The 12,701-nt window shown below is 37.6% G+C and overlaps 1 protein-coding gene across 2 annotated transcripts in view; it reads right to left on the reverse strand.

Annotated features, from left to right (window-relative positions):
- Positions 1 to 334: 334 nt before the first annotated feature.
- Positions 335 to 12,701, reverse strand: part of rxfp2b (relaxin family peptide receptor 2b) — a 38,209-nt gene continuing 25,842 nt past the window's right edge. For both annotated transcript variants that reach the window (XM_052107448.1, XM_052107449.1), the window contains 8 exons: positions 12,150 to 12,221; positions 11,986 to 12,057; positions 9,648 to 9,719; positions 9,200 to 9,271; positions 8,694 to 8,923; positions 4,367 to 4,777; positions 1,235 to 1,453; positions 335 to 983 (listed from right to left, as the gene is read on the reverse strand). In XM_052107448.1, coding sequence (XP_051963408.1) covers positions 754 to 983; positions 1,235 to 1,453; positions 4,367 to 4,777; positions 8,694 to 8,923; positions 9,200 to 9,271; positions 9,648 to 9,719; positions 11,986 to 12,057; positions 12,150 to 12,221 — 1,378 coding nt within the window. In that variant the 3' untranslated portion in view covers positions 335 to 753. The remainder of the gene's footprint in view (positions 984 to 1,234; positions 1,454 to 4,366; positions 4,778 to 8,693; positions 8,924 to 9,199; positions 9,272 to 9,647; positions 9,720 to 11,985; positions 12,058 to 12,149; positions 12,222 to 12,701) is intronic.

Below are 12,701 nucleotides of genomic sequence, written 5' to 3' on the forward strand. Positions count from 1 at the left end.
CATGACTAAATGAATTAAGGATATCATTAACTCTAGCTGAATTGTACATACTTGCTATTGTAACAATAAAACGAGTATAAAGAGTTTAGAGTGTATGTGCACTACAATATTAAAATACTTTAATCTAGTAAACACAGGATAACAAATAATAAACAATAACGAATATGTTTGTGACACTTCCATGTTAAATAAAAATGCAAAGACAACATAAAACTTTCTTGGGTATTTTTTATCTTTTTGCAGAGAGCTAAATGACACATCAGACACAAATAAATACACTACAAAATGATGATACAAAAATGATACATCATTTATAAATATTTTTCCACTGTTGATGGATGTTGCACAGTTTAAAAGCCTACCGACTCTCTGGCACATCTCACAAAACAGATCAGTTTATACCCAAAAACCTACTGACAAGTGAGGTAGTAGGAGATCTTCAGGAGATTTTCATTTCGTGGACAATGAACTCCCAAGAGTTCAAACACAGTGAATGGATATCTTGCTTTTTATGGTAAATTTGAACACTTTCTTGCATTATTGTCCAACCATAACAGCTCCAAGTGTTTTATCAAGCATAGGACTACAATGTAAAGCATTGTAGTCCTATGCATACGTAGTCCATGATCCTGTGGTAATGCTTGTCCACCTCTAGTCCACCTCTAAGGACATTTTTGTGACACTGTAGATCCACTACAGACAAAGTTCAAAATCCAGCATATGCAAATGGACATCTTCATCTACAACTGGTGTCTATGTCTGATTGTGGGTGCGGTGGTAGTAGGAGGACCTTGAGGGGTCCATGTAAATAACAGAGCTTGTGAGACTCTTGCGGTCCTGTTTGAGTCTTGGTTGTCTCTGCCAATGGCACCATAGAAGTTTCACCTGTTCTCTGAATAAGCTGGTCGTCAGCGTGTAAAGGATGGGATTCAAGGCACTGTTGATTGGGAGGATGAAGATCACCAACCATGATGTGATGGTTCCTGAGGGAGAAGATAAGAGAGGACATTTCTCTTAGTAAAATACATAGTGTTTTATTTCAATTTACATTTATAGTATAAATTGGATAAGATCCAAAAGATCTATTCAAAGTGAACACAGCACTCACAGCCAGTCAAGTCATATTTTGACAGCAAAAAAGTAATTTATATTTATTTGTAAAATAATATAATTTAAATATATTATACAACAATGGCAACACTAACCTCCACGACACATTATTATGCATTCTAACCTGGTATCTCCACTTCCAGCAGAGAGAGGATTTTGACCAGGAATATGGGAATCCAGCAGAGGGCATCAGAGAACACGATGAAGAAAAAGCGGTGGGCCATGGCCACATCCTTGTGCAGCCGTCCACGCAGCTCTGTGGCATTGATGCCAGTCTTATAGATGGAATAAAACATGCTGGAGTAGGAGATGACAATGATGAGGAAGGCCACCAGGTTAAGTCCTACACAAGCATAAACACAAAACTCTAATTGAACCACAGCATAAAGTGCAATGTAAACAGGGTCAAGGCCTTCACTGTACTGTGATTGTGTGACTCCTTAACTGTGATGACCATTCTACTTAATGTGTAGGATACCTTTCATCAGTGTAATAAGGTTGCTGCCATGAATGAGTGATATCAGCAGGAAGTTGCCAAACAAACAAGAAAGATATTTTTATAGGCCTGACATTTTTTTGTCCACTTATACGTTAATCAAGGTTTCATGTGCCAAAAATGTAGACATATTTGTTTTTGGATTACCATAACTTGAACCCACATAAGACAAATAGACTTTAACATGCTGTTTTTGCAGAACATACATTTAGACTTTCATGTAAATGACCTATGTTGTGATTGGCTAACCTCAATGCATGTGAAATGAGTACTGTAATATTCTTTACTTAATAGCTTGTGGGTTTACAAAGCCGACTATTTCTGGTGTTAAGGAATGATAGTATCCGTGACTGGGAAGGCTTAAAAGTTGCTGAATAGAGAATAGGAGTCGGTGTGTATATGTTTCTGGTGTTGTGACGAAATCTGACTCCCCACCCGATTCATACTCCCCGTTACATGATTGGTCCCTATCCCTAAAACGTACCTCTATCCCCACCCTTATCCCTAACCCTAACCATAGTATTGGTCCCTATCCCTAAACATAACCATACTAGCGAGTCAAAAATCGGCACGACACCGGCCATTCTTATGGTTGTGACATAAACATTCATGAAGATTTCTAAATGAGCCATTGTGTATCTTTGTTTTTGTAGTAAATGCTAAACAACCCTTCACAGTGCCCATGGTGTAGTCCAATATCCAAGGGAATGGCTCTAATGAGCCGGTTCTTTTGAATCTACTGTGTGACTAGAGTAGTGTGCGGTTCCTTTTCTAAGTTTTATCTATAGCGCGAAACACACAATGCAACCAGTGTAGTCCGATTTCCTAATGAATTACTCTTATGAGCTGGTTATTTTTAGAGAATCAATCACACGTTATTCAGTGAAGGTCTCGAACTAAATGAACCAAAAACTGTTAGTGTGTTATGTGATGTTATACTTAAAGGTGCACTCAGTAATTTTTTTTACATTGAAAGTTTATCTCCTAAAGACATGAATTGTAATTTTGCATTATATTTAGGAAATCATGACCACTCACATTAAAATAAAGACTCAAGCCAAAGCTGTTTTATTCTACATGGAGATGGTCCACACATGGGGGCTGCCATGTTTGATTCACATGACCAGCCGAATACTCCCTTACTCACTTATTGATTCAAATAGTCATGGCTGACTGTGAATACTAAATATCCACAGTGGCATCTGAAAATGAAAACTACTGATTTTAAATGATGCTGCATCCAATCCACTAGGTGTCAGTGTAACTCCAAGATGACACAAAGACAAAGTGCACATTTAAAAGTTAGAAATGTAAAAAGGTCGCAGCTTAGATTCAATTTAATGGTCTTTTTGGACTTGGGAGGGAGTTTTGAGCTCTAAAAGTTTGACTATCTCTATTCTCTTCAAGGTACATGGAAACCTTTTATAAAAAAGTGAGGAAAATCTGTGATATGACCATGAGCGGTGCTACAGGTGGGCTACCAGGGCTTAAGCCACAAATGTAACAATATATTTTAAAATTAAGTAAAGATACCTGTCTTACTACAGTATCGATTACACCAAATACAGACTCAATTCAGTACACATGTGCTGTGTTGTTGGCAGATGCTTCCCAGCACACGTTCGCGCATGCAAGAAAAGCACTCACAACACGCAATTGCAGATATGTATCTGGTCAACATTCTAGTCATGGTGAGAGTCTGTGTTGAGTTGGTCCATCCATATACAGTAAGTACCAAATATGTATATATATATACAGGCGTACTCCCAAGAGTCCCAAGAGTTCAAACACAGTGACTGGATATCTTGCTTTTTATGGTAAATTTGAACAATTTTGCATTAATGTCCAACCATAACAGCTCCAAGTGTTTTATCAAGCATAGGACTACAATGTAAAGCACCATAAAGTCTTCAAAATAACCAAATGTATACATAGTCCATGATCCTGTGGTAATGCCATTACAGAATACAGGCTGTTACAGAAATACTCTAACCAGCCCGCCTGGCACCAACAATCATGCCATGGTCGGAATCTTTGAGATCAAATTTGTTTCCTGTTCTGATGGTTGATGTGAACATGAATTAACCCATATCTGCATGATTTTATGCAATGCAATGCTGCTACAGGATTGGCTACATGATTAAGTAGGTGTACAGGTGCTCCTAATAAAGTGCTAATTGAGTGTATACAGATGTGCTCAAGGAATTTGCGAACTTTAAGTCACGAACTAGGACATTTGCATTTTTTGTAAAACTCTTTTAACAAGACACAATGCCATGAAACTCACAAACATTGACAAATGTAGCAACTACATTTTCCTTATAAATACCTACTTTAGCCTATGTACAGGCTGCCATCTTCTAAACTATCATAAAGCATCCATACACAATGTGCATCAAACTACGGAAAGCCGAAAGGGACAATATTGTGTGTTTTTTTTACATTCAAGTTTTTTAAGCACCCAGTTTTCTGACCTTCATGAGTATCTGAAACTAAGGCAAATTTTTGTAGAAACTTTTAGTTTAAGTTCCAGTATTATTTAAAGATTTACTTTATAAACTACATCTCACAGAAATAACATTTAAATGTTTGTTATAAAGTGCATTATTTTACGATATTTCTTCAAAGGATGGCCTCATATGTATCCTCAGAGGTCTGGGCTAAGTCCAGAATATCCACTGACCCTAGAACCACCCCTGGATATGACCTCTTTAACATTCGTTAACTACATCAATTTCACCATTGGCAAAACAAACTCACCAAGAAAAATTCCAGTTGAATATCCTTTCGCAATGGGCTTTTCCATGCGCTCTGAGTGAAGGGGGAAACACACGCCGTTGTGTCCATAGTAATTGCCAAACATATCCTCATTGAATAGTGGCACAGCAGCTATACAGATTCCCAGGAGCCATATAGAGGTCAGGACAGCAAAAGTTTGACCCTTGCTTGGTCGTAGGTGACTGAATGGAAAAACAATGACCACAAATTTCTCCATCGTCAAGTAGGTGAGCAACATGACAGAAACTTCGGAGGACAGCATAGCCATGAAGCCAATGGTACGACACTCTAGGCTCTCCATCCACAGCTTGGCGTTCTTGTTATACTCGCCACGGAACTTCACATCAAAGACCCCCACAAAAAAAAGATAGACCCCCATCAGGCAATCTGCACCTGTGAACAAATGGAGCATTTTTGTTAATGACTCCTCTTTGGTTAATACTCATCGGATGACAAAAGCTGAACTCATTAATGAGTAAGTAGCTTGCTAAAAACCCTGATTAACAATTGGGTAAGTTTTTTGCAGCAAATATATCGATTTGTGAAAATGCCCCTATTTTGCTTTAACAAATTTTATTATCAGCTCCCCTGCTATTTTCAGGAGCACCCTCAACAATTTTTATCTAGAACCAGGCCTGATTATAACATTTAAAAAAAAAAAAAACGCCAGATAGCCACTTATTATAGCACACATAAACGAAATGGAAACTCCTGCTCAAGAATTGGAGATTCCATATCTGTCACTCACTCGACATTGTGTCGATGAGTTGGCACTAGGGGTCTACTCATACCAGTAGGGGTATACTGTAAGTGAATAAAAGTATTCATTCAAAGTATTCATTTGATGGAAATAGTCCTGACTGAACCAATGATTTTTGTCCTCTAATCCCTATCCCAAACTGATTTTAATAGGAAAATAACTTTTGTGTAGAACGTTAGAAAGGAAACACTGGGTTTGGAACGAGATTAGGAAAGCATGTTACAGGGTAATGACATACATCATTTGTATTGCATAAATAAATATAAAGAGAGTAACCACATTTGTTTAGACGATTCATTTCTTAAAATAAAATATTGGGTAGGAGGCTAACTAAAATTTTATGCCTTTATTGTATCGATTTGAAATTATTTTTGTTGATTGGTTGGTCTTTATGGGAAAAAAGTCATACTGTAACTTTTTGTACAAGCCAAGTTGTATGGTATCTTAGGATTTCACCATCCCATACAAATCATTACGAGTTGTGTTGCAAAAAAGTAATTTTCAAAAGACAAATCTCCCACATAATACAAGAAAATACTAACAGTTCAGAAATCAATTCTTACAAAACAGGTGCATAACCAAAGCATGTGTGGTAATGACATTGCATGGTAAATTGGACATCTTTCCTATCTTTATTTGTGGCACCAACCCAGGAATGCCAACATTTGGGGAAGATGCCGAGGACTTGCAAGGAAGAGCTAGAATTGATTACTTGAAGTGATTGTAATAGAGAGTGAATCCTGTGTGTAGAGAATTGCGAGAGGGTTACAGATTTCCTGTCCAGTCATGACAGCTTGTCAGCGTTTGGACACTCTGGTTAAAGGGGACAGACAGTTAGTGAACCTGAGTGAACAGGGTTTTTTAACATCTCAGCCAGTGCTTACTGCATGAAATAACACTGTCAACTGATCTCACATATACACTCCCTGTATGATTACTGAAAGTATAAGAAAAAGAGAGTTCTTAAGAGAGACAGCTACATAACCAAAATGTACCCTCACGTTTTTATAAGGAAATGGAAATACATAATATGTGTATATCTATCATTATATAATATTCCTCTATGTAATGGACAGGACAAAATGGGTGCAGGAACAGATATAATTGAAGGGCTTGGTGCCCTTGAAAATGGTTTCTTCCAGAAGTGCCAGCTGCTTCATCCTGCGCCATAACAGTACTCTGTCAAATATAGTGAATGAAACCTACTAAAACAGATGTACACTTGCGGCCAAATGTTTGGAAAAATGTACAGATTTTGTTCTTATGGAAAGAAATTGGTACTTTTATTCACCAAATTGGCATTCAACTGATCACAATGTATAGTCAGGACATTAATAATTGAAAAATTACTATGACAATTTGATTTTTTTTTTTCCAGAATTTCTTAAACTACTTCAAACGAGTTCTCATTAAAAAAATCCTCCATGTGCAGCTTTGCAGATCCTTGGCATTCTAGCTGTCAGTTTGTCAAGATACTCAGGTGACATTTCACCCCACACTTCCTGTAGCACTTACCATAGATGTTGTCGGGCCCCTCTTCATGCACCTTACAGTCTAGCTGATCCCACAAAAGCTCAATGGGGTTAAGATCCATAACACTCTTTTCCAGTTATCTGCTGTCCAATGTGTCTGTTTCTTTGCCCATTATAACCTTTTCTTTTTGTTTTCGGTTTCAAAAGTGGCTTTTTCTTTTGAAATTCTTCCCATAAGGCTGCACACCTGAGTCTTCTCTTTACTGTTGCACATGAATCTGGTGTTGAGCGGGTAGAATTCAATGAAGCTGTCAGCTGAGGACATGTGAGGCATCTATTTCTCAAACTATAGACTCTGATGTACTTATCCTCTTGTTTAGATGTACATCTGGCCTTCCACATCTCTTTCTGTCTTTGTTAGAGCCAGTTGTCCTTTGTCTTTGAAGACTGTATTGTACAACTTTGTATGCACTCTTCAGTTTTTTAGCAATTTATAGCCTTCATTCCTCAAAACAAAGATTGACTGACGAGTTTCTATAGAAATCTGTTTCTTTTATGCCATTTTTAACCTAATATTGACCTTAAGACTATTCTAGTTAGTTTATTGCGTACTCTAGCAACTCAAAAACAAATACAAAGACAATGTTAAGCTTCATTTAATGAACCAAATAGCTTTCAGCAGTGTTTGATATAATGGCAAGTAATTTTCTAGTACCAAATTAGAGGTGTTGGAGTGATGGCTGCTGGAAATGGGGCCTGTCTAGATTTGATTAAAAATGACTTTTTCAAATAGTGATGGTGCTGTTTTTTACATCAGTAATATCCTGACTATACTTTGTGATCCGCTGAATGCCACTTTGGTGAATTAAAGTACCAATTTACTTCAGAATCAGCAACATTTTTACATTTATCTAAACTTTTGGCTGCCAGTGTATGTCCTTTCTGTCATCATTGGATAGTGCCTCCTTCAAAATATGTTTCTCTGACTGTAGAACATATATATAGTACTAGGTTTGCATTTGCTGAAGAAAATTATCTGCAAGGACAATTTACTATGCAAATATTGCAATGATGTCACCACCTTTTGTTAGATTTTGAAATATATTTTATTGATGGAGGTCAAGTGAGATTTTCAAACTTAAACAGATAATTCACCCAAAAATTTAAATTCTCTCACCCTCGTGCCATCCCAGATGTGTATGACTTTCTTTCTTCTGCTGAACACAAACAAAGATTTTTAGAAGAATATTTCAGCTCTGTAGGTCCTCACAATGAATGGGTAACACAATTTTGAAGGTCCAAAAAGCGCATAAAGGCAGCATAAAAGTAATCCATTGGACTCCAGTGAGTTAATCCATATCATCAGAAGCAATAAGTGTGGATGAAAAAAAGCTCAATATTTAAGTCATTTTTTACTATAAATTATCCTCCCTGCCCAGTAGGTGGTGATTTGCACAAAGAATGCAAATTGCCAGAAAACAAAAGAAGAAGAATTTGAAAGTGGAAATTGGGTGGACTTAAAAAAGGTCTTAAATATCGATCAGTTTCTCACCCACACTTATTATATCACTTCAGAAAACTTAATTTAATCAGAGTCTTATGGATTACTTTTATGCTGCCTATATGTGCTTTAGGACCTTAAAAATTTTGGAACACATTCACTTACATTGTGAGGACCTACAGAGTGGAAATATTCTTCTAAAAATCTTTGTTTGTGTTCAGAAGAAGAAAGAAAGTCATACACATCTGGGATGGCATGAGGGTGAGTAAATGATGAGATCATTTTTATTTTGGGGTGAACTGTCCCTTTAAATCTTGGTTAATGGTTTAAAGTTTTAATAAAAAAAATACAAATAACATAGCATATCTAAGTTGTAAATTATCTACAAATAGTTTTTTGCATATATTAAATGACAGTTTTCTGATTAGAGTTAGGGGTTTAAAACAAATCCCAACCAGCATGTTTGAGGAATATCAATATACTGTAGTTTTGCCTTGCAAGCACTGTAATAAAAGGTGAGTTTAATAATAAACCAATGTGGGTGGCATAGGTCAAATGTATACCTCTGGTACTCACAGCATAAAACCTTGATGCAGAGAGCATGCAGGTTGTTCTCAGCCCGCAGGACCGTCCGCATCCCGATGACAAACAGGTTGCCAAAGCAGGTGATGAAAGCCATGACCCACACAGACACACGAAGGACTACATTAGCCAACAGATCCTCAAGAGACGAGAGCCCGTCTGAGTTTGGTTTACACTTTCGCACATGTGGGGCGTAAGAGCAGTACTGGAACTTCTTGAAATATCTGAGAGAAAATTAATTATACTTTTAAATTTATTAAAAAAATGTACTTTCTTGAAATAACTGTTGTTATGCTGAGATGATGAGGAAAAGGCCATGATTTTGAGAAAACAAAAGTGAAAAATAAAAATCTTGGTGCTTTGTGAAATGATGATGAAACAAATTTATAGTGTGTATAGAAAAATTCTGAATATAGGAAAAACAAATATAAATACCAATACCACACAAATACATGCATATATTTGTTCACATTATAAGATAAGTAGAATCAGATATCTACATGTAGGACAGGTTATCCATGGGCCGGAACATGCGTGTCTGGATGTTGGGGATCTCCACTCCCTCCAGGCCACTGCAAAAATGTAGTTTTAGAATTCAATCCATTTTATCCAGAGCCTTTGGTTATTCTGCTGATAAACCCTGTCTTGGTTTAGTCTCTGTACTCAAGTTCTGAACCTCACTGGATACTGGAATTTCCAATTCTGTCACTGTTTTTTTTTTTTTACTTTTTCTTTTCTTTTCAATCTGCTGTCAGGCTTAAAATATGCCACAAACACGAATTTGATTAATACGTGAGACTTGTGCTTTGCTTGTTTCTAAGAGGGACATCTGAAAACAAACATTTTTGTGTGATCACTAAAGCATATTGGATTTATATAATTTTTGTTGAAAATCTTCCAAAGAGCACTCAAAGGTAAAGTTTTGTAATTTCACTGTAAATTACTTACAGTGACTGGAGATGAATAAGGTGGTCAAATTGGCCTGGATGGATTTGGTCCAATGGGTTTTTGGATAGATTCCTACAAATGAGAACATACACAGTAGGACATTTCAAGGTGTAGTACTATACAAAAGCAACTTTTCGGTCTAAAGGGAGTCATATATAACTTAAAAATCTAATTTTAAAAATAGAAAGAGTTTGATGCACTGTGTTAACTGACCGTGATAACTACCAATGTGTTTACCAATGTTTTTAAAAAATATTACAATGTACAGAAACCTATGTTTATATGAGAATTGAAATCAGATTTTTCACTGCTTTTAACGTCAAAATGTAAACCGGTATGAAAATGAAAATTCTCTCATCATTTACTCACCCTCATGCCATCCCAGATGTGTATGACTTATTTTATTCTGCTGAACATGAACATTTTTATCTCTGAGGTCCATGCAATACAAGTGAAGTCTTTTTTTAACTATCAATCTCCATGTGACGAGGAAGAGGGCGTGGCCGGGCCATGCACGGCTGGCGCTGAATCAGCTGATCAGTGGCAGAGCGAGATAAAGGGGAGCCGGAGACGCCAGTTCGAGTGAGAGAAAGAGACACACACGGCCGTGCTGCATGTTTTTTTTGTTTTGTTTTTCTCCGCAATTCCCAATGTGCTCTAGGTACTCATGGTGGCGTAGTGACCCGTCTCAACCCAGGTGGCGGAGGACGAATCTCAGTTGCCTCCATGTCTGAGACCATCAATCCACGCATCTTATCACGTGGCATATCATGAGCGAGAACCACATTATAGCGACCACGAGGAGATTAACCCAATGTGACTCTACTCTCTCTAGCAACCGGGCCAATTTGGTTGCTTTGGAGACCTGGCTGTTGTCACTCAGCACGCCCTGGATTAGAACTCATGACTCCAGGGGTGGTTGTCAGTTTCTTTATTCGCTGAGGTACCCAGGCCCCCCCGCTGCATATGTATATGTTAGTTTTATGTTGAGTTTTACCTTTAAATGTTTATGTTGACTTTACAGCCTGGGGATGGAGGGAGAGAAGTGGTTCCGTTCGCCAGGGGCCGGAGTACCTGCTGCCATCCACCAGGGGAGGAGCGAGCTGGCATCTGCCAAAGGGCGGAGGAGCGATTGAGGACTAGTGACAGCACGTCCGGGAGCCGGCGAGCAAGTTCTTCTCTCTCTCTCTCTCTGTGTCTCCACTCACCCTTTTCCTCTACTTACGCCTCCCCTCGTCTCTCCCACAGGTTCACATGAGGCGGGGTGGAGCACTGGCCAGAAGAGGAGCGTCCTCCATAGATGGGGAGTGGGGGACACACTCCGTGTTGCATGTGTGCGCAAGTGTGTCTGTGTTTGTTTGACACTAAAACTTTATGTTTACTGTTCAGCCTGTTTCCACCTTATCCTTGCTATCCTTTAACTGTTACACTCTACTTTTTTGTGCATATCGCCACCTACTGGGCAGGGAGAAGAATTTATAGTAAATATTCTTGATCTGTTTCTCACTCACACCTATTATATATTGCTTCTGAAAATATGGATTTACTCAAGTCGTATGGAATACTTTTATGCTGCACATGTGGGCTTTTTGGACCTTCAAAGTTCTAGCTACCGTATTGACCTACAGAGCTGAGATATTCTTCTAAAAATCTTTGTTTGTGTTCAGCAGAAGAAAGAAAGTCATACACATCTAGGATGACATGAGGGTGAGTAAATGATGAGTAAATCAACAGCACCTATTGTGCTCAGCAAATTGCCAAGACATTGCAAAAGTATTGCAAAGTAATATTGTCATGTGACAGCAATGTAACATCCTCCGGTTTGAAGCATTTATCATTGCATAACTTATAGGATCGTGTTTCAGAACTTTAAGAGACAGTACCTATACTGCCCATTCTGAACATACAGTAGGCTATTATTCCTAAAAACCAGAGGAAGAAAATACTATTATTCCAGATGATGTACTAACAATATGAGTAAAAGGGTGTTATTGAAGGATGGGGCAACGGCAACTATTTTGGACCAAACAAAATGGAACATTTTTGAAAATTGTCATGAAAAACTTTGAAAATAGAATTAAAATTAAAAATAAATTATGACTGGTGTTGGTGGAAGCAGCCTTGACTAACATTATAGGTGGACCTAATAAAAAAAAAAGACTATATACTATATGTATATGTATATATATATATATATATATATATATATATATATATATATATATATATATATATATATATATATCACCCCTTTAAAATATGTTTGTATATGCATTGAAGCTTCATCTTCCAAATCGTTCTAAAAATAATAGATGTTTAACTGACAGCAAATACTCACAGAATTTGCAAAGAAGACAAATCCCTGAATATTCTGATTGGAAGCTCCTTTATCAAATTACTGGACAGGTCCCTGCAAAAAGTGATAAGGACATGTCAAATATTAAAATGCTTCTTTTTTTTCTCATCCTTGCATACACTCATCCACAGCAATGTTTCACTCACAGATCTCCCAGCATGCGCAGGCATTGGAAGGTGTTCTCCGGCAAACTCTTGAGTAGATTCGCTCTCAGTGATCTAGAGAACAGAAGAAGACAGAAGATCATCAAGCCTCATCTAGATGACCCTTGATGGGGCTTTGTGATTTGAAACATTGCCAACTCAGCTCTGTGTAATTGTTTCTGTTGTCAAAACTGGCCATCATCAGCTACAGCTCGAAAATAAAGATACTAGACACCACAGCCCTCAACTTTCAGGTGTAAAGAGAAAGAAAACAAGGAGGTACTTCAGGCAGATACAGTAGTCCCAAAGACACTTATAAGCCATACTTAAAAATGTATGAATGTCATTGCATTAGATTACAAATTGTTTACATTTTGTACCTTTCTGTAGGTATGAAATGAAGAAACAATGAAACTGCTGCTATGTACTTGTACGAAAAGTTTTTGCCATGCATTATCAGGATGTCAAACTTTTAGTGGAACATGTGCATAGTTAATGTGATGAACTAAACTCATCTACAACTCACTTCATTATGGACATCCACTAAAATCGCAT

This window comes from Xyrauchen texanus, chromosome 36, assembly GCF_025860055.1.
Source record: "Xyrauchen texanus isolate HMW12.3.18 chromosome 36, RBS_HiC_50CHRs, whole genome shotgun sequence".
In the NCBI taxonomy this organism is placed as follows: Eukaryota; Metazoa; Chordata; class Actinopteri; order Cypriniformes; family Catostomidae; genus Xyrauchen; species Xyrauchen texanus.